The sequence below is a fragment of the Homalodisca vitripennis genome, chromosome 7 (assembly GCF_021130785.1).
Source record: "Homalodisca vitripennis isolate AUS2020 chromosome 7, UT_GWSS_2.1, whole genome shotgun sequence".
Lineage (NCBI taxonomy): Eukaryota > Metazoa > Arthropoda > Insecta > Hemiptera > Cicadellidae > Homalodisca > Homalodisca vitripennis.
In genome coordinates this window covers 128,081,798-128,105,850 of record NC_060213.1, presented here as the reverse complement: position 1 = coordinate 128,105,850, position 24,053 = coordinate 128,081,798, and the positions used below count along the sequence as shown (strand labels likewise).

The 24,053-nt window shown below is 34.6% G+C and overlaps 1 protein-coding gene across 8 annotated transcripts in view; it reads left to right on the top strand.

The window, feature by feature from the left end:
• The window catches only part of LOC124366301 (protein alan shepard), a 167,627-nt gene that overhangs the window by 11,309 nt on the left and 132,265 nt on the right, over positions 1-24,053 (top strand). For all 8 annotated transcript variants that reach the window (XM_046822732.1, XM_046822731.1, XM_046822737.1 and 5 more), the window contains exon 2: positions 2,980-3,136. In XM_046822732.1, the coding sequence (XP_046678688.1) occupies positions 2,980-3,136 (157 nt within the window). The remainder of the gene's footprint in view (positions 1-2,979; positions 3,137-24,053) is intronic.

Below are 24,053 nucleotides of genomic sequence, written 5' to 3'. Positions count from 1 at the left end.
AGTGTTTGATTATTACATTATGAAGTCAGGCAATTTTCATATAAGTTAATAGCTGTTACCCGCATCTTCACTCACATTGCCTTGATGAATAACAGGGCTATCTTAGTCAGTTGCGTTTTTGAGGCATCCAAATATCCTAGAGGACCTTAAACACCATTACAGAGTAACAATTCCCTGACATCATATTCCAAATTTTGGCTTCCTCGTTTCTTCCTGTATTACATTAGATCACCTAATATGTTACACTAAGAGATAATCAAGGTAAAGTTCTTGTCAACCCTTTAATTTATTAAGAGCCGGCTGCACTGGCGGCCATATTTATTGTAGCTCTATAAGAAAAGTGTTATATCTTATGCACTTTAACAACCTTTTTTTAAATCGTAGAATTTGGAAAAATGTCTTATTTAAAAGTTAATATTAATATGTATCCAAATGCTTTTAGTTTTTTCAATATTTTTATTGGTTATTCAGAAAATCTATTACTTTATCGTTTAAATACTCAAATAGTAAATAATAAACAAATCTTTAAAAAAAGTATTAGAATGCTTATTAATGATATCTTTAAAATGAGAGACAAAGATTAAAACCACAAATATGAAAGTACGAGGTTTAACATTGTTCTTATAGGTATAAACTAAGGGCTGGTTTTATCCAATAAGTTAGACAATAAATTTGATCCCACAAAAATGAATTTTGTTTCCTTTTGCAACTCTTAACACTGTTCTATTATTTTAAATATTCGTGAAAAAAACTACTAAGATCTGTAGTAACAGTGGATAAAATTTATTACAAATCGCTATAACAGTTCTGATGTAAAAACTATTCATAAATGGAACTACCAAATTATAGTACAAGTTATTAAAACCCAACTCTTCACTTATCAGACTCTTGATAAGTGTGATAAATGGGTATAGAGAAAATGTAACGCTTTGTATAAAACTTTCTTGGGTGTACAGCATCCTTAGGTGGTCACGTATTATCACTGTACAAAAGTATGTTTAATATTCAAACTATAAATTATAAACACATTTCATTCATTGTTTCCACACTATTACTGTTTACAAGGCTTCTTGTAATATTGGTGTTCCAGCGTGGAATTAAGTAAAATAGCAAAGTACTTTGCTATACACATTTTGTTGCTTTAACATTTTAAAACCTTTGGTTTTCATGTACAAAGTTGGTTGATTCTTTGTCAGGAAGGCCATAAATAAAAAATGACAAGAAAGCTGTTGATTTCAAAAATCAGTAGTTCTTCATATATCAGCTGGCAGTTGACTAAGCCATTAGTTTCCCAAAATGTTCTAAGTTTCTGAACTAACTGTTGTTCCCAATTAACCGAGTTCCAAGCCTCAAGTTTCTGGGCGACTGTCCTGTCCCCCCACCTCCTCCCAGCTAAGTTATTCATCTGTTTTAGGCACAACAGGAAAGGTGGATAGTGGAAATATGGAGAAATAAAAACCACTTATGGTATTTTAATTTAAAAATTGTATAGAATGAGCTCCTTAAGCTGTAAAAATTAACTCCCCAGTATTGACTTTATTATCTCTAACTTTGTTTTTATTTATTTGTAACCGAAAAGTTCTTACAGAAATAATAAGGTTACTATTTTGTGATGAATAGTGATTCATTACAATTTTATAATTTAGCAAAAGGAACTCGCTTCATCATATCCAATGTTCAGTTCCTTCTCTTCCAAACTGTGTCATTCTCTTCAATTTTCAGCTTTTCTTCACAACCTAAAGAGTTGGAATTTGGAAAACTCATCTAATCTTAAAAGTAGAAAGAAAAACCGTTTCCGTCAAGTTCCCAGAAATTAAAAGATAATTTAAGTTCCCAGGATGAATTAAAGATTGATGAAAATTGTTTTCTTGGCGTGAAGGTTCTTGAGTTGTCAGCATTCTTCTACCAAACAAATTCTGTTACTCTTGAGGTAACCCTGTGTAGCGGACGTGAGATTGGTCTTAAAACACCTGGGGTTCTAAAATCTTGTCAATATTAGAGTCACAGGTTTTTCCTAATATTATAGTTACACATTTCTTGACAGAATCTTGTCTAAATCTTGACAGAATCTAATTACAACAGAAAAAATTTGAAGAATAATTTTTGACCTAAACCAAAGAGATACAGTGAAACAATATTTTTCTCAACTTCAAATTATGACTGTACATAGTTACATTAAATTTACTGTTGTTAATTATGTATATTTATGAAACTGTTCTATATGTAAAATAATATAAAAACCCAAATCATATTTTTAATCACCATGATCACAATTTAAGATATAATAGGTATGTGGAACAACATAGACTAAAGTTTTATGAAAAGAAAAACTAGTTTAATTGGCACAAAAGTCTTGTTCAATCTTCCTCTTAATATTCAAAATGAGCAAAATTATGACAGATTCACAACACCACTGAAAGATTACTTGTTAGCCTTATCCTTTTACTCTTTTGATGAGTTTTTTCTGTAAATATATAAATAACTTTTAAGTATTATTAGATTTTTGTTTATGTATAAAATCCATTTATGTATCTGAAGTATGACGTATCTGAAATCTAAGTAGTTAATAAGCAAACTAGTAAATAAATTAACTTGCTCTAGAAGTCCGTAGAGGTCAAACAAAAAGTCAAACTGGTTTTTGTTTGTTGCCATTAGTTGTGGTGGATGTATATTTAAGTTTATTTTGACGCTATTCTTGTAATCTGTACTTACAGTACATGTATGAATAAAGAAATTTTGATTTTGAATCCGTTTCCTCAACTTGATAAGGACCATACAATCAACTCGGCTCTCTTGATTTCCTGTCTTTTGGTATATACAACCGCGGCTTACAAGTGCGTAGCAATTTGCCCAGTGACTACATCCACATCCGACTAGGGTAAAGTTAAACAAGAGATATTGACTAGAGCAGATGTTGACAGATTAGTTGTGTGTATCTTAGTATTTTTCTACATAACTCTTGATGATTTCGTGTTGCAGGTGTGGCCAGATGCAAGGGTACCCCCAGCCAGTCCAGCACGGCGGGCCTCTGTACGCCAGCAACACTGCAGCGTACTACAGGCCGCCTGCTCCCGCCCCACGCACCCCCCGCCCTGTCCCGCCGCCACCACACATAACCAACCAGTCCTACACCAATGTGAGTACCGACTGCATTTTGTTGTTTACTCTCAGTTTCACGTTTTTCTTCCAGTTTCCTGCTTTCTCTAAATTCAAGCTTTGTTATGTTTTAAACATGGCATAATCATTCTTTCCGCTCAACACACTATTAATACATGAAGCCTTGCTCATCACCTGTCCCTTATATAAAAATTCCAAAACTTGTACCAGGTCCAAATTAAAACCGATAAAATATTTCTTCGTGTTATATATAGTTTTTGGAGTGATCCGAGAGTTTTCGCTCACCAGTTGACAGAATTTGTTTAAATTTTTCTTTAAATCAGACTACATGTGTACACGTAGGGTTCAGAAAATTATCTGTGTGTTATATTTTTGACTTCTCTGAAAGAATTATACTACAAAGCATTTAACATGAGGCTGCATATTGTCACAGTGCATTTCTTTGGCCATAAAACTATTAAATAATTAAATGTAAAATAAATAAAGTTAAATATCACAATTCATTAATTTAGTGAGAACGTGACAACAAAATTGTTTTCCACATTAATATTTAAAAATGCAACAAAATTTTAATTATAACGATCATCTACATTAAATAGCATTGTAATCATAAGAAATATGCTTAAAAAATAATATTAAGAAGTAAAATATGATAGAATAATAGTGTCTCCCACAGAAATGGAATTTTTTATATTAGCTACCTATACACTGTGGTCTTAAAATCGTAATAATAATCACGGTCATATAAATATAGTGGAATTTAATGGTTATTCGTTTTCAATATAAGAAGTATTAATGGAGTATTTATTTATAAATAAAGTTTTTTTTTCTTGGTGTATATTTTTATCTTATATACTCTGTATTGGCAAATATAACAATTCAAAAGTTGTATGGAAATCTAATTTTAATTGTGTATTAGGGATATTTTGGTTTCACAAGTATAGTTAAAACAAACTTATAATCACTCAGATTTTTCGTATTTCCTCTTTGTATAGTTATAAAACATGTGTTTCCAATAACTTAGACTAACTATTGTAGTTTGGTGTTTAATTATTTGATGTAATTTTATATATATATGTGTGTGTATGTATATATATATGTGTGTGTATGTATATATATATATATATATATATATATATATATATATATATGTTGTACATATATTATTATACCTGAAAGTTATAAAACTATTATAATGAAATGATATATTGGTTGAATTTTTATTTATACTTACAGCAGTTATATCAGATACAAATCAGTTGAAAATAGTGTGTCACCGTATAATAAGCAGTGAAATACATTAAGTATATTAAAAAAAAATTCATATCAGTTGTTTATTGTCAGTCATTAGCAACTATACAATTATAAAGTTGTACATCTCTTGTGTAAGTATTTTTATGTGAGATTGTATAAGATTTAGGCCAGTCTTGTTTTTACCAAAAGCAAAATATAATTTTTTTTATTTCTTACAATATAAATGTTCATGAATTTGTTTTTGTGCAGTGTGTTTTAAAGTGGCTATGCAATTAAAAAAATGTAAATTAATTAAGAAATATGAGACATAATAGTTAGGTAACTCGTACTTAAATATGCTAAATTATAGTGAGATTTTAGCAAATGCAAGTACGGTATTCTATTATTGTTAGGATTTTATAGGATATTATAGGCCTATTTTATATTAATCGAATCTGCATGTTTAACCCTCCAAATGCGGATTACATTTTTATTTAGGAAATTTAGGGTGAATAATATAAAAATAAATTAAATCATTAACTTTACTTAAAAACAATGGCCATCTTTTAGTAAAATTTGCAACATTTTATTTATTTTTATTTTTACTTGATTGATGCTTGTGTAGATCACATACTAATAAAAAAAATGAAAATCCATTATATGCAAAATATTACCTATTTATTTGTGGACATATACAATACTTGTTCATTCAATGGATAGAAATAATAAATGTCATATAAAAGACAGTTGATCAGTTGAAGTTATGGTTACAGGTATCGATATACGATCGTTCAAATATATTGATTGCGTCATATTTTGATAGAGATTTATTTCCGAGTTATACTATATAAAATATACTGTTATATGAAAAGAATTAATGGACTAATAATGTAATTAGTTAACCTATGTTTTAACCATTCCGATCAAGATGGTTAGCTCTTAGAGGGTTAATGTGTATGCTTTATTTAAGTAATTCTTCATTTGCAGTTGTTGTTTTGTATTATCCATGTTAATATGACAGCTGTAATCATTCATCAGTTTGCTATCTGGTGAATTAACTCTATAGCTTCAACACTTCACCTCGAGCTCACTGGTACAGGTTCTGAAACAACAAAAAGTTAAAGAAAACATAACTGCAGTACAGTATTATTACTTTCAAATGTGTCTCAGACGGCACACTTGAAGCTGGGAATTGCATATGTAAGATGCAATCATACGCAATGACTGGCATAACTCCCAAGGACTAACCTAACACCTTTTGACGTCACAGCTGATTAATTAAGATTCGGTTTCTATTGCTTTTGCTAATCACCGATCACACATGAATGTGTAATTGGCTGCATTATGCGGCCGAATATTAGCTTCTAACTCACCTCTTGAGCAAGCATTACAGTTGGATAAATATTGGCTCTTTGTCAGTGACATTGTACACTTTTGTGATCTGACACTTTCCATTGTCTGGTTTAAAATTGTGTAAGATAATATCCATAATTCAAAACTAAATCAATTAATGTGAAAATCGTCTCTCTTTTAATGCTAATACCGGATATCCTTAACTTCTGGTTTCTAGGATGTACTGTAGATGTCAAAATAAGACTTGTTCATTATGTACAGAGTTTTACAAAAATTAGTTCTTTTTGAGTTTGAAACGTTCAGAAAAAAACTAACATTTAATTAGCACCTGTGGCAGTTGATCAAAATGTATACATCATACAGTAGTAAGATAGACCAACACAACTAGTAGTTTTGTGTTGGATTGGATATATAAAATACCTATACTGCAAGACTGCTATATTTCCATTACCTTCAATCTTGACAGTTATATAAAATGGAGACAGCACCTTCGGACTTGGTTATCAAAAACAGTATGTTGTTGTTGAAAAATGTGTCATATACCATTTCTTCCATATTTCTCATGCAAAATCTAAATTGGAAGTTTTATGGTCCATCATAATCGTCCTTTGGTACTGAATATAAAATCAAATTTAACCCTGCATGAGTGAAACATTATCCAAGTTGGCAAGACCGCGGACTGTGGCACATGTGTAGTTGTGACTATCCAAAGCTGGCTGCACTACTGCACATGTGCAGTTGTGACTATCCAAGGCTTACTTGACCACGGCACATGTGTTGTTGAGATTATCCGATGCTTGCTAGGGGCGTGGCACATGTGCAGTTGTGACTATCCGAAGCTGGCTGGACTGTGGCACATGTACAGTTGTGACTATCCGAAGCTGGCTGGACTGTGGCACTTGTGCAGTTGCAACTATCCAAGGCTTACTTGACCATGGCACATGTGTAGTTGAGATTATCCAATGCTTGCTAGGGGCGTGGCACATGTGCAGTTGTGACTATCAGAAGCTGGCTGGACTGTGGCACATGTGCAGTTGTGACTATCCCAAGCTGGCTGGACTGTGGCACTTGTGCAGTTGCAACTATCCAAGGCTTACTTGACCATGGCACGTGTAGTTGAGATTATCCAATGCTTGCTAGGGGCGTGGCACATGTGCAGTTGTGACTATCAGAAGCTGGCTGGACTGTGGCACATGTGCAGTTGTGACTATCCCAAGCTGGCTGGACTGTGGCACTTGTGCAGTTGCAACTATCCAAGGCTTACTTGACCATGGCACATGTATAGTTGAGATTATCCAATGCTTGCTAGGGGCGTGGCACATGTGCAGTTGTGACTATCCGAAGCTGGCTGGACTGTGGCACATGTACAGTTGTGACTATCCGAAGCTGGCTGGACTGTGGCACATGTACAGTTGTAACTATCCGAAGCTGGCTGGACTGTGGCACTTGTGCAGTTGCAACTATCCAAGGCTTACTTGACCACGGCACATGTGTTGTTGAGATTATCCAATGCTTGCTAGGGGCGTGGCACATGTGCAGTTGTGACTATCCGAAGCTGGCTGGACTGTGGCACATGTACAGTTGTGACTATCCGAAGCTGGCTGGACTGTGGCACTTGTGCAGTTGCAACTATCCAAGGCTTACTTGACCATGGCACATGTGTAGTTGAGATTATCCAATGCTTGCTAGGGGCGTGGCACATGTGCAGTTGTGACTATCAGAAGCTGGCTGGACTGTGGCACATGTGCAGTTGTGACTATCCAAGCTGGCTGGACTGTGGCACATGTGCAGTTGTGACTATCCGAACGAAGCTGGCTGGATTGCAGCACATGTGCAGTTGTGACTATCCGAAGCTGTCTGGACTGTGGCACATGTGCAGTTGTGACTATCCGAACGAAGCTGGCTGGATTGCAGCACATGTGCAGTTGTGACTATCCCAAGCTGGCTGGATTGCAGCACATGTGCAGTTGTGACTATCCCAAGCTGGCTGGACTGTGGCACATGTGCAGTTGTGACTATCCGAAGCTGGCTGGATTGCAGCACATGTGCAGTTGTGACTATCCCAAGCTGGCTGGATTGCAGCACATGTGCAGTTGTGACTATCCCAAGCTGGCTGTACTGTGGCACATGTGCAGTTGTGACTATCCCAAGCTGGCTGGACTGTGGCACATGTGCAGTTGTGACTATCCGAACGAAGCTGGCTGGATTGCAGCACATGTGCAGTTGTGACTATCCGAAGCTGTCTGGACTGTGGCACATGTGCAGTTGTGACTATCCGAACGAAGCTGGCTGGATTGCAGCACATGTGCAGTTGTGACTATCCCAAGCTGGCTGGATTGCAGCACATGTGCAGTTGTGACTATCCCAAGCTGGCTGGACTGTGGCACATGTGCAGTTGTGACTATCCCAAGCTGGCTGGACTGTGGCACATGTGCAGTTGTGACTATCCCAAGCTGGCTGGACTGTGGCACATGTGCAGTTGTGACTATCCGAACGAAGCTGGCTGGATTGCAGCACATGTGCAGTTGTGACTATCCGAAGCTGTCTGGACTGTGGCACATGTAGTTTGCACACCACTAAGTATTCACCAGGACAGCTACAGACTCTCTAGGTGCAACAAGATGACCACCAGAACTCCAGGAGTTGTACCAAATCAAATAGTCCATACACATGTGGGAATTATACCTAATAAAATCGTCACACACACGCCTTTGGTTGAAGAGAGTACAACATAACATAAATACGTTTTATTATGTACTAAATTACTATTCTTTCATAATAATGATGCTATGGTTTCTGGAATAGAAATTCAAGCATTTTGAAAATATTACTCGTCATAAAGTTTCAGATACAGTTTGAAAGTCTCAAATGAAAGTGATATAATAATATTTCAATTTAATTAATAACGTTGAAATTGTCCAGATCAGAGACACTTGTATTTTTCAATATTCTTAGTAATGTAATTTCTTGCAATTTTTCGTTCAACAATCTTATATTAAACATAGGACAACCAGAGATGAACCCATTATTTTGTTGGCAATGAATTTAAATATTTTTGTATTCAAGCTAATGAAGAATTAAAATTTGAATTCCAGTTATATTGTATTCCTAGTCTTTAATGATGTTTGTTAATATATGCTATGCCTTAGTAATAATAAAAAATAATTATATGTTCTTCTATGCATATATATTGATATGTGCCGTATTATTTGGATATGACCTTGTAAAAAGGTAATCAGAACAAATACATTGTTAATAAACACTTTTAAATGATAACTCAGGATATGACCTTGTAAAAAGGTAATCAGAACAAATACATCGTTAATAAACACTTTTAAATGATAACTCAACAATTTATTTATGTGAATGTTACACTATGAATAAAAGTAGTATTGCTATATTACCATATTCACTGTGGTACAATACATCTGGCTAATGGAAATAATTATATTAGATAATTGATCTGTTGATATTAAAGCTAGCTTTATATTCAGTATGATTTGATCGCAAATTGATCAAACTTCTTGTCTAGGCTTCCCAAGGTGCATAATCATATCAGAAGTAAATTCAATTTTTATATTTCAGCACTATTAAATACTGCTGGAGATAACTGATAAGAATCTTTTTGAAGGAAATCCACAGCCATTGATCAAATTTGAAAAGAGCTTGAACCGATTCGTCTCCACAAATCAGTCAGCTCTCACCTAGTACCCTATGTTGCTGTGCTCGGTTATTATGCCCATTAATTGAGGAGTTGTCAGAGCAACTATTTTAAGAGAGAAAGTCATATACAAGCTCTACTGATCAGTAAATGAAGAGTAACCGGATCAACAGAAATCCAAGATGCATCTAACTGTTGTCGATAGCCTCAGAGGATCTGAGATGTCAGATCATATGCAGAATACCTAGATAGGTCATATGCAACCTTTTAGTACAAGTGAAGAACAGCTTTCAAATTCTTGGATCTAGCTATAATGTGCATCTGATGGAGCTATAATCCATGTATCTAACAGATTTTGTTTACTGTTATTTAACAGATGGTCAGAATAAGTGTTTTGTACATGATCAAACTTCTTGTCTAGGCTTCCCAAGGTGCATAATCATATCAGATTTTCAGCACTATTAAATACTGCTGGAGATAACTGATAAGAATCTTTTTGAAGAAATCCACAGCCATTGATCAAATTTGAAAAGAGCTTGAACCGATTCGTCTCCACAAATCAGTCAGCTCTCACCTAGTACCCTATGTTGCTGTGCTCGGTTATTATGCCCATTAATTGAGGAGTTGTCAGAGCAACTATTTTAAGAGAGAAAGTCATATACAAGCTCTACTGATCAGTAAATGAAGAGTAACCGGATCATTCTTGGATTTGGCAGAAATCCAAGATGCATCTAACTGTTGTCGATAGCCTCAGAGGATCTGAGATGTCAGATCATATGCAGAATACCTAGATAGGTCATATGCAACCTTTTAGTACAAGTGAAGAACAGCTTTCAAATTCTTGGATCTAGCTATAATCAAAAGTGCATCTGATGGAGCTATAATCCAAAATGTATCTAACAGATTTTGTTTACTGTTAACCCTTTAACAGATGGTCATTTTTTTCTCAATTGGCAGGCCATTTTTAAGTGTTTTGTACCTGAATTTTTAAAACTTTGTAAAAATACATTGTAACTGTAAACCTATATTTGTAATGATTTTTTTCTGGCAGAATATAGAGATAGTTATGATATAAAAACATTATGCTCAAAATAAAAAAATATGACTACATTAAACAAATTTTTCAAAAAGTGGTAGGACTGCACTTGTTAATGTGTGAGTATATAATAAATATTAATATCTGAGATAGCCAATTTATTCTTCATTTTATCTAGTTTCAAAAAATATTTAATGCTCTTCAGGTTTTCTTGAAGAAAAATTAAATTTATTGTAAAAACCACAAATAGTACAGAAAAGGCTAATTTTGTTACTATGGGTACGAGTATTTTAAACATTACAAAGAATATAATTCTTACACTAAATGTTCTAAAATATACCAAAATTTAGAGAATTATATAAACTACAAAATAATAAATATAAATAACTAATTTCTAAATTTAATATTTTAAATTGGTGAGACTGGTACAATCATTTTCAAAAATTAAAAATATGATTTTTACACAAAATGTTTCAAAAAATTTAGAGAATTATGCGCGCTGCAAAAAATAAATTAAATACTAATCAATAATTGATATCCTGCAAATGTATGCTCGAAGGTGCATATAGGCGCCATGTGGTGACAGCGACAGGTTACGGAAAAAATCAAAAGTTTCATATTTAAATTTTTCCTGTGGAAATATTTTACTGATAAAATTAATATTACATGAAATAAATACTACTAATTTTGAACTTTTGTTGAAATATTGGCTTAGTTTTGAAGTTTTAGAAAGCATAAAGTGAAACATAATTGTCACTGTCAAGGCCTAGGTTGTATGAATCTGACAGGTCAACGAGTTCTCTGTTAGAAGACCTATCAGCAAACTTTTGAGACATTATTGAAATGAGAGCCTAAAATTAAGCTATAATAATCTATTAACCAACATAATAAACCACACACATAGTAAATCGCTAATTTTTTAAATGGCTAAATGAAGATGATATTTCTGGTAAGTTTTATGCCTGATATTTCTGGTAAGTTTTATGACATCACTGTTTCCATAACAGCAAAACAAATTTCACAATTGAGGTCAGCAATTCTTTCTATTTGAAATTGTATATAAATAGTGGAGGTAGTGTTGATTTAGGTACTATACTAGCCCTTACCTGCGGCTTCGCACGCAATTCCTCTGCATGGCATTGTATCTAAAATTCCTTGTATTTGATTGAATAATTCCAATGATTTCAGTAACACTGGAACTATTTTGTACCAATGTGAAGAAATCCCAGTTGAAATTTGTAGCTTTCTTAGTCAAAGCATTTATGATTAATTACATTAGAGTAAAAAAAAATGAACCCAATTTCCTTTGATGATTTTACGTCGTTGAAAAATTGCATTTAGTGTCTGGTGTATTGCTTTGTGATTCCACTTGCAATTATCCGTGGCTTAGCACGCAATTTCGTTGGCTTTGTACTTACATGAGCACTTCTCATTCAAGTGAATTATATTTCCAACGCCATTGTTGACTTTGCCTTGTTGCTATGATCAAGAAAATCTGCCAAAAGTGTATATTTTTGGCCATTTTAGTTTAGCCTGGTCGTAGCATTTTTTTTACCATAGTTTACTTTGCCTTGTTTCCCGATCAAGAATATATACACACAGATCTGATAAACCTACTTCTGTCAAAAGACAATTAAGATAAGTTAGACTTTACTTGTATAGTAAAAGTTAGATTTGTCTTTTATATCTAATACTCTTAATATTTTCAAAAAAATTGCAGTTAAAGTGTATTTTTGTACAAAACTTAAAATTTTCTGATCTAGATATTGACTTACTCTATGCTCGACATTGGTTTCGGAAAAGGCCGAAATAAGAAGTTTTATTACTATGAAGCTTACTCTATGCTTTCAGGACTATAAATGTAAACAAATTGAAAATAGTGGTTAAATTAAATTAACATATGTTTGTGCTATCATAAAACAATGGTCATACAGAACAATTCATTATGTTTTGCAGTGTCTTTTAATTAATATTTTGCAACTTTTAAGACGAAGATGGGATATTTTGCTACTTTATACCCCAGTGGGGTATTTCCTGGAGGGATTTTCGAAATAAGAACATGATTATATTCATACCAGGGAGTAAGAATGTCCTTGTACAATTTCACTACAATTGGTTGAATATTATAAGATATAAAAGTACATTTCATATGTACACCTTTGTTTTAGTATTAAAAATAAAAAATTATCTATTTCAATTTTTTTAATACTTGTATTAAAGGTTGAAAAAAAATATTATCGCCAAGTATATGCCCTCTTTGAGTAGAATAAATTTGTATTTCTTGTCATTAATTCTACTTCAGACTGAAAAAATTGTTTTTTACATTTTACAACCTTTAAATATTTATGAAAATGTAACTTCTAAACTTAAACAAAAAATTTTTTCATATATTTAATGTTACAGTAGAACCCCTCATATCCGGCCTCGGTTTTACCGCACCTCGGTTTATCCAGCCACTTCTCGGAAGACAATATCGAAATTTATTTACCACGGCTTGCAGACGCGCAGTTGCACGCACTAGTCTCCCACGACTCTTGCGTTATTTTTGTGTATCTATTTGTTTACATTTTCCTGTGTTGTCCTCAGTTGAGCTAATAGGTTTAACCTGTAAACAGTTCGTTGATTATTTCCAGTGCGGTTAGTACAGTACAGTACAATTGTTTTGTTTCGTCAAGTGCTGTGTACTCTAGGTTGGTTTATCCGGCCGAATCGTTATCCGGCCAGGGGCTCGGTCCCGTGGTGGCCGGATATGAGGGGTTCTACTGTATTTCTATTTGATACAACATTTTAGCAGTAAATTTGAATTTTACTGAGGTATTGTCGACAGAATTTTGCTCATTAAAGCTGAAAGTAATAGCTATTTACTTGTGGATTTAGATCCTGCAAACATACACTTGATGACGACATGTGTGGGCTACTTCCCTCATCTGTATCCTGGTAGACCTTAAAATGAGAACAGACTTGAGTGGGTGTTCCTGGAATGTGTAATCGTACATGATTTTGAGACCGAAAGTTCGTTTAGTATTAAATGAACAATAAAACGACCAAGTGCGATAATGCATGGGCGTAACGGATCACAGAAACAATATAGCCAAATGGCAGAGATATCACTTATCTAGCTCTGATAACTGGATAGCATTCATTCACTCTAAAATGCGTCAGCTGTAATTGTAGCTTGAATATATTATTTGATTTTTGAAAGAATGTATCGTCAGCTGTCAAAATAAACCAGTGTAGATGAACCTGTCGAGGCTTCTTCATCTTTAATTTTCTTGCAGGAAGGTTTAGCCTTTGCTATCCTATATCAGCTGTAACTGTACATTGACTTTATTATTTTATTTTCCGGATGAATGTACTAACAACTGTCAAAACAATCAATGTAGATGAACCTGTTGAGACTTCTTCATCTTTAATTTTCTTGTGAGAAGGTGTTGCCTTTGCTATCCTATATCAGCTGTAACTGTACATTGAATTTATTGTGTTATTTTTGGAAGAATTTATCGTCAGATATAAAAATAAATCACTTTAGATGAACCTATCAATGCTTCTTCAGCTTTAATTCTCTTGTGAGAAGGTGTAGCCTTTGCTATCCTAAATCAGCTGTAACTGTACGTTGAATCTATTATTTTATTTTCGGATGAATGTACCAATAGCTATCAAAACAATCAGTGTAGATAAACCTGTCGAGGCTTCTTCATCTTTAATTTTCTTGCAGGAAGGTGTAGCCTTTACTATCCTATATCAGCTGTACATTGAATCTATATTTTATTTCCGGATGAATGTACTAACAACTGTCAAAACAATCAATGTAGATGAACCTGTCGAGGTTTCTTCATCTTTAATTTTCTTGCAGGAAGGTTTAGCCTTTGCTATCCTATATCAGCTGTAACTGTACATTGACTTTATTATTTTATTTTCCGGATGAATGTACTAACAACTGTCAAAACAATCAATGTAGATGAACCTGTCGAGGTTTCATCTTCTTTAATTTTCTTGCAGGAAGGTTTAGCCTTTGCTATCCTATATCAGCTGTAACTGTACATTGACTTTATTATTTTATTTTCCGGATGAATGTACTAACAACTGTCAAAACAGTCAATGTAGATGAACCTGTTGAGACTTCTTCATCGTTAATTTTCTTGTGAGAAGGTGTTGCCTTTGCTATCCTATATCAGTTTTAACTGTACATTGAATTTATTGTTTAATTTTTGGAAGAATTTATCGTCAGCTATAAAAATAAATCAGTTTAGATGAACCTATCAATGCTTCTTCATCTTTAATTTTCTTGTGAGAAGGTGTAGCCTTTGCTATCCTAAATCAGCTGTAACTGTACATTGAATCTATTATTTTATTTTCGGATGAATGTACCAATAGCTGTCAAAACAATCAGTGTAGATAAACCTGTCGAGGCTTCTTCATCTTTAATTTTCTTGTGGGAAGGTGTAACCTGTTATCCTAAATTAGACGTAACTATATTGAACGTATTATTTTATTTTTGGAAGAATGTACCAATAGCTGTAAAAACAATCAGTGTAGATGATCTGTTGATGCTTCTTCATCTTTAATTTTCGTGCAGGAAGGTGTAGTCTGTAATATCTTAAATCAGCTGTAACTGTACATTGAATCTATATTTTATTTCCGGATGAATGTACCAATAGCTGTCAAAACAATCAGTGTAGATGATCTGTTGATGCTTCTTCATCTTTAATTTTCGTGCAGGAAGGTGCAGTCTGTAATATCTTAAATCAGCTGTAACTGTACATTGAATCTGTTATTTTATTTAAAGATGAATGTACCAATAAATGTTAAAACAATCAGTGTAGATGATTTGTCGATGCTTCTTCATTTTCAATATTCTTATGGGAAGGTTTAGCCTATTCTATTACTATAAGTTCTTGGTCCCTTTAGTGCCATATAGATATCAGTTGCAAAATAATCCTTCCTGCGGTGAAGGCTGGTTTAATTATATATACATATATATATATATATATATATATATATATATATATATATATAAAACATGTATGTATGTAAAATCTACAAGAACTATCATATCATCATTGGTACTGGTAGTCAATTTAAAATAGAACTTATTCAATGTAAATAAATTCTTTTGTCCTGTCTACAAATTTGTACATGTTATTTCTTAAGATTTAAAACCAAGATTGAATTACATAGGTGTGATTCCTTCTCTAGGTTTCTTTTTAGATTTTATAGTTTCAAAATATTACATACAAAGCGTAGAAAATTAAAAAAACGTAGAAAAATTGCATTAAAAAATATAATATGTTTTTTATAAACTAATTTTTAAGATATCAGTATACTGTAATAAATTTAATGTAACCAATACGGGAGGAACATTGTAACTAAATACGCAAGTACATATAACTAAATTGAAATATAATAAAACCTGTTGCTTAGTAATACTCATAGTTAAATCTTTTTCTTTTGTATGCTGCAAAAAATGAAGTTATATGAATTCGCATGTTACGGTGATGCTTTGCAAATTAAAAACACTCTTAACTATTTTTCAAGGTTATTTTTTTCGGTTTTGACCTCAGTAGTGAATTAAGAGCACTCACCACAGTCCTGTATCTAACATTTTATTTGAGGGGGGAGGGACAAACCCATCATTTAATATTTTTCCACTGGAGCGGAGGGAGTAGTTTTATTTACATTTTAATAATAACAAGTTTTAAAATTTTTATGCTATATGTTTTAATTTCAATCTTTGTGACATCCGAGAGCATGGAAACTCATGTCTATAGTAACCTTAACTTTGAGCAATACCGTGTATTCAACATTTTTTTTAGTGTATACTGTTTTAATATTTAACAGTGCAAGAAAGTTTAAGATTCTTTCTGAATAACAATATTGAAAAGGCGTTTAGAAGCGTAGTAATTATAACTTTGAATTATACATCACTCATAATTGTACGACTAAAAATAAATATGTAAAACTGCAACTAAATAACACTTTGTAATAACGAAAAAAGGAGTCATTTAAATTTATGACGTATATACGAATGGAACGTTCCAAAGCCCATCGCGCCACGCACTGAGTCGGCAACGACCGCAACGATCTCGGGGATTTTCGAACGAGTCTTGGATTTGGGTGAAAGTAATCAGTTCTTTCGAATCTCAGCCTTCAGTCAACTGTTTATAACCGCAAAATATCGTAATTATTTGAATGAATATTGAAATTATCAGCAAAAGTACAGCCTTGTCGAAATACCTCAATGGCGTACACATATCATTATTTCGGAGGGGGCTGACGCGATGGGTTGTTCAAAAGGAATAAACAGGGCTGTACTCAGCTTTGGCGGGCCACCCCGGAAAAGATATTCGCCCCCCCACCCCCACCCGTCATGTCCCGTTACCGCTGATACGATCTTTTTACATACGCGAGTGGCGAGGCTCGGGGCCCGGTAAAATTGTCCGAAAAAGCCGGTCTGAGTTTAAACCTGGAATAAAGTACCCTCAAAAACATAGACTCGGGAATTATTTCCCTAGGAACATGTTGAGCTTTAAAATATCATAGTTGTAATATATAAACAAACCAGTGGGTAAAATTGCATTGTTTTTAAAATTTGGGGGGGGTTGATTGAGCTCCCTGACCCTCCCCTCTTATATACGCCCCTGAGATTATTTCATTACTTTCATCGACAGCTTTGAATAGTTCGCTGGTGCTCGTAATTTTTCAATTACGATATCGCTAACTAACTCGTCGTTATATCGGTAGTACATGAGCGACCTGAGATGACGGAGACGTCATATCAGCTGGCGGAAGTGAGATGGTCAACCGGATGTGTGGGCGGTGTTGCTGTGGCGAGACGGTGGGAGGGGGAGGGGAGGGTGTTATATTATCGATTCGGCCGCTCCGCTGTCGCTGTCTCGTCCCTGTCCCGCAGCGGGCTGTCTGTACGCCTGCTACGACCGCTGTCATCTGCCACTGTCGCGGGCCCCACCCACTCGGTCGCCAGATAGGGTCGTATCGTCTCCACTCATTGAAAATACGGAGACGGAAACAAATGTGGAAATTATCGACCCATTTCGCTACTGGAAAGGAAATCGCCAACGTGAGAAAATCACCCTACGCTCTTAATTCCATCTCCGGTATGCTCTTGAATGAATGACTCCCGTACACCACGCCACGTGTCGCGTAACAGGCTTCGCTGAGTCTTTTGTGACCACGTGCAGAATGTCGAGTCTTGAGCTCGTTTCATTCTTAAGATGCCCTGCGGATAGATGTAAAGGAATGCATCATACAGGAAAGAATTTCTACATCCTTCCAACTGGCAAAAGATAAATTGTGTCAGCCTTCTGAGTGATATAAATTCTAAAGTTGGACATGCAAAATCATAAAACTCATTCTTGTCTGTGTATGAATGAAATTTCTTTCCAAATTTAGAATCTACAGATTAAATATTCCAGTTATCTTGCAACATGAACATTCATATTTTTTGTTTCATTGGGCTAAGTTTCACAGCAGTGTTTAGATGATAGAAGTTCCAGTACTGTAGAGAGAGCACTGTAACACAAGAGTGCGCTGAAATCAAACATTGTCACCGAATTTATTAGTTTTGTCTTTTAACTGTATGGATAACCAACTTGTGTTAATATATCACCCGTTAAAATCTATTGATTGCACTCAGTTTACTTAAACATTTATTTATTGTCATGGTTACCTTATGGGCTCGTGTAAAAATATTTGCTACCGCTCAGCCAAATCCCTCGGGGTGACATGCACCAACATTGAACTCGGTTGCTTGTATAAAAATGAAGCTTCCTGCAAAATTTCAATCCTCTGGGTCTGTTCGTTTTTGAGATATCGCGAGGACAGACTGACAGAAAGGAAATTTTTCAGCCCCACGAGTGATAGGCTTCGCTGCCGCTCAGCCAGTAGTTGTCATGACAACACATAAACAATATGCTATCGTCATATCGGGCCCGGATATTTGCATACTCTGACTGCAGACAAAAGATCTTTCTAAGTTGCTGTGTATATTAGCGAATAACTTCTAACGGAGCTACCAGTATTAATTCTGAGGTGGAATCGACTTATCCATTTCAACATACTTTTTTACACAGTTCACACACACACACACGCGCGCGCGCGCGCGCGCACACACGCACACAGTTCAAAAATCTTTATTTCTACAATATATTATAACAAATACATATTGTCAAGTGCAGTAAGCACGTGTGACAAATCTTTACACATAACACATAAAATTTTAATATAATTTGGTCGACTGCACATTAAAACAAACTAAATCCTGTTACTACCATTGTTATACAGTGTTTATATGGTATATGACTTATACTATATTAAGCTAAAGAAATGCCAACAACAGACTCCCAGCTCATACCAGATCCAAGTTTCACATATGACAACCATAATAACAAGTCTACATATTCACACATACATTCATAAGCTAATAATAAGTACATATTAAACTATTAATACAAATAACAACAATATACATCTATATATTATAATAACAACAATAAATAAGCAAGTCAAACAAAATAACAATTCATGTACAATAAATAAACAGATAACATTATAAAATCTCTAATTATAATAACAATACAAATAACATTTAAATATATATATATATATATATATATATATATAAAACAAATAACGAACTGTAATAAATACTCTAACAAATTTGAGTCATTATAAATACACCAATATCATCAAATATAAAAAAATTCAAGAATTATTCATTGAAAGAAGGGCTATAGACTTGGACAGATTCACATAATATTGTTATGAACATATTCTTTGACTTTCATTTTGAATTTGGGCTTACCTTGAAAAAACAGATCATTACCACATTCCTTCAAAAATTTATTATAAACTTTAATACCGTTATAACAAAATTGGTGCCTGGAGATTTCTTTCGTAAAATTAGGAACAATTAATGATATTTGACTAGATGATCTAAGATTTAATATACTTTGCATAACACTGTAATTAAAGATATGTTGTTGAATGTAATTTAAAATACATGACACATAAGGTTAATGTTCGGTATACGGTGTTCTATAAACATATTGGAGACAGGTTCAAACATACTTAAGGACAGACCCTTAAATCCTTATTCAGCCCGTCCTCATGGGCCACTGGCCCGTGCGAGGATCTTATCAAACAGAATATGAGGAAGAGTCGATACAGTACAAGGTCGATGGTACTGATACAAAGTGCTACGGTCACAGACAGGATTTGATCCCGCGCTATCTTTAACTCTGATCCAAAGTCGGACGTCAAGTCAAATCAAAATCTCAAACGTCTTTATTTTTGTAAAAAACCTGTAGATTGCTCCAAAAATTAAAAAAAATTTAATTTATTGGAGTGTTTGATCATATATTAAGCATTTAGTTTCCAATAAGAAGAAGCTGGTAAAATGTAACCTGTAGATTGTATCGAGTCACGATTTATTTTCTTGTTCTAATAAAAAATGTAATAACATTACAATTCTAGTCAGTTGTGAGTAAAATAAATATAATTATTATTCCCATTGGGTGATCCTCAAAAACTATTTCAGCGAGTAAAAAATGTTACTACTACGTGTTCTTTAATTTAGTTTTAAAGAATGCTCACTAGCACAGTCCTTGCCTGCTGCAGGTAGGTTATTAAATATTCCGAGCCTAAATACTTGATTGACTTTTGAAATTTACTTGAGTGGTGTTGCGGAACCGCAAGGCTTGATTAATGGCGAATTTCATTAAGTTCCAATCAGTACGTTTTTATTAAATATGAAATCGCGTGAACTATGTCCTTAGGGTCATCAGAGTTTATGAGTGAAACATTACTTGTATTCCTTGTTTTATTTGTCATCCATGTGTTGTTTGATTGGTAGCAAGAACCTACAGTTGCGTTAATATCGGATCTTGTGCACACATACTCTGCGACATACATGTAAACAAACAGTGCCGTACTCGTACCACTGTGATTGTACAACGCAGATCGATGTGGTGGACGATCTCCGAGATCTTCGACTGCACCGCCAGGCATAGAGTAGTATATCGTATTATAATAGGGTCCAGGGGTTCAGTACGTCGATGTGTCACCTCCCCTCGCGGCTTGTTGGGAGTCCATCCCAGTATCGCAAACCCACGACCGTACAAAGCTGAGGCGAAGGTTTCTGTTCGTGACTTATACCTAGGTAACAGTACGCCACACCGCGTGTCGCAACAGGCTTCGCCGAGGTTGTGTGCAAAATTTCAAATCTGTAGCTCATTCCATTCTCGAGATGGCCTGCGGACAGATAGGTAGAAAGACAATCGTGCGAAAAAAAGTTGACGCGAAAATGATGTAGCCTACTGGTATGATTCATTCTTGTAGAAATAAAGTTTCGTGCACAATTTAAGGTCTACAAATGAAATCTTTCTCGACAAATCTTGCCACATGATACATTCAGTTAAAGGTATGGATACACTTAATGGATAAAGATGGAGGGATGGAACTCGGCACACCTTTCTAGGAAATAGAAGTGAACTTGAGTCACCGTTACGGCTTTGCCAATTTCTCCAAAATTGAAATTTTTTTGGGGGGCCTTAAAAATGTTAAATGTGGAGAACCATTAAGTCTTGAAAGGTCTCGATAAAAGAAGAAGAACAGTGGAAACTAGAGCTTTCTACCTTATCCCAGTACAAAATGATATTAAAATTAATTGAGGCAAAACATCAACATCCGCATTGATAAATGTAACACTCAAATGGGCTATATAAGATTTTCTATCTGATAAAAGATACACTAAGTTATAACTACTCATAGTAACTAAGTCTGATACAGTTGCACTCTGTCCATTATCGGACTCAGTGTTCCTTCTGTAGAATTGACGCTAGTGCACAATTTCAAGTCTACATGTTAGTTCGTTTACGAGACATCGTGTCCACAGACAGACAGAAATTAATGTAGTTTTTCCAGTGTCACGAATGATAGGCCTCGCCAAAGTTCAGCCAATATTATTCTCTACTTTGTTTAAAGTTTGTTAGTGACGATGGAATGTTTTAAAGGATAACATGATTTGGGACATTTGCCATCGTTATAGGTTATAAAAGGTATAACACAACGTTTCGAGGATTGGGATCTATCCTCTTGGTCATGTGGTCTATCCACATTCAATGAACATTACACAACTTTAGAGGCCAATATGGGATTTTTCGGTACTTTAAACACCACCGTAGGGTATAGCTCGAAAGGATTTTCGAAATAATAATAGGCCTACCTATATTCATCCCAGTAACCGCAAGAATGTCCATGTAAAATTTCAGTACAACCGGTTGAGTAGTTATCACGTGAAAACAAAACAAACAAAGCCACTTTCACATTTATAATGTTATTAGTATTGGTGTTACAGGTTAGCATGATGGCAACGAGAAAATTACAGAATAAATAAATGTGTTAACAAGCTAAGTATAATCCAAAGAAAAATATAATATACTGGACAGTTTATGATTAAAGTCGGTGGCAATGTTTGATTTCAGCGCTTGATTTCAGCGCCTTGATGTAGTGTTTGTTATATGAAGTATGAATTTAGTGAACAAAAATCTGAATGTATCATGTGGCAAAATATCTCGAGAAAGATCGTCTGGAGTAAATGTTTAACGTAAGTTCATTTCTACAACACAGACACGGATAAATTCTATGACGGTACCTGTCAAACCATGGAATTTGGCGCTTTCACGTAAACAAAAAAATGTATCTTTTAGTTGCCGACGGACGTTAAAATTTCTTTCCTCTATGACCGTCTGTCTATCTGTCCGCAAGGCATCTTTTGAGTCGAATTGGTTATATAATTGTACAATTGCGTGAAAGCTCGGCGAAGCCTGCTATACAGTACGTGGTACAACTACTTTGTATTAATTACTTATGAGGAAAATCACGGAAGAGATGTGCTGATTTCGGGGATTTTCAGTTAGTTCTGAGGTCTGCCACCAGGGCTGCGCCACAGAGGGCAGCCCAAGCGCTCACTTTTACCGTGCCTCAATTTATAGCATTGGATGAGTTATCTGTTGTGTAACTAATACAATCAAAGATATAGCACATGACTAGGGAATTCTATTTGCAGGATCTCGCAAAGACACCATTGTTAAGACTCTACTACGTTAGTCTGTCTTAGCTACATATGCTAGTTGCGTTTCTCTCGTCCTGTACTATGATGTAATCATCTGACGCAATTCCGACCTTGACTATGCACCTGTGTCATTTGAATCGTTCAGTCAATGTTTCTGCAATAAAGGGTTACAAAGAAGTAATCTGTGTGCAAGTAGGATGCCCCGTTGAGTCTGATATTGTGTTAATTTTAACCGAAGCGAGATTTCGACATGTAACTCGTTCGTCTATATACAGGTGTTCAGTAAAAACACAAAATGCTGTGGGATTTTGTTTCTACACATATAAATGAGCAAAAAGTTCATATGAAGGTATGTCCTAATACCTTTAGTTTTCCATCTATCTGTCTGTATGTTTGTTTTTTACTTAAAAATTATATCCTTTGAACCAGTTAATATGAAGTTATGAAACTTGAAATTGTATTAACCTTTGGTAGACCACTTTGAAAATAAAATATGAACAAAATGCTTTAACCTGTGTAAAAATGCATAGGATACCAACTATTTAGCCATTTTTATACCAATTTCAAATAAACGTGTCAACGCATTAACAATTCCAACGGTACCTTCTCCAACGAAATCCGTCAACGCATTTGTTGTAAGCGAGCACGGTCACTTTAAAGATACGCTTGCAAAAAAAACCGGGAGCACCAAACATGTCCCAGTTCAGAGGTATCCTATGCAGTTTTTACAACTATACGGGGGTTTGTTTTTTGTAAATTGACTTACAAATTTTAAATAGACGCTATTTTGAATCGGGTTAAAAGATTTTGTTCATATTTTATTTTTTACAAGGGCTACCAAAGATTAATACAATTCTCAAGTTTCATAACTTTATCTTAACTGATTAGGAAGATATATATATATATATATATTATATATATATATATATAAAAAGACATACAGACAGATGGACGGAAAACTAAAGGGACATACCTTCATATGAACAAAATCCCAAAGTATTGGAACACTTACTGAACAACCTTCTGTGTAATAGTGGTAAACCCGAAACTTATGAATTTAACGAGGTGTCTCATTTTAAATCATGACGAACTGAAATATCGTTGCCATTTTGTAAAATAAATACAGTTTTTTTTTCTACGTAAGCATTTCATTTGAAATGTTGATATAGTAAATAAATAACAATAACATCGTCAACTTACATGGCTACATGTTGACTACTTTAGTCTTGTGTGAAAGAAGCTGCGCCTGTGTGACTTGACATTCCGGTATTAAGGGTTATCCATGTGTTAAGTGACTTGCACGCAGCGAAGGTGGTCTGGTATGTTGGCCTTTGCAGTGATAGACTAGTTGTTAGTCTATCAGATCGTCTTAGAAGGTTTTGTAGTCGAGTTTAGTCTGCTACTGTGGCTGGGATGGTCACTGAAGAAATTGCGAAATGCAACATTCTGCTGCACAATCTTCATCTGAGTACGCTGTAACACAGTGACAGCTGAAGTCTGCTTTCTATCTGTGTCTGAAGAGACGAAACAACGTCAAGAGACGAAACAACGTCCAGAGACAG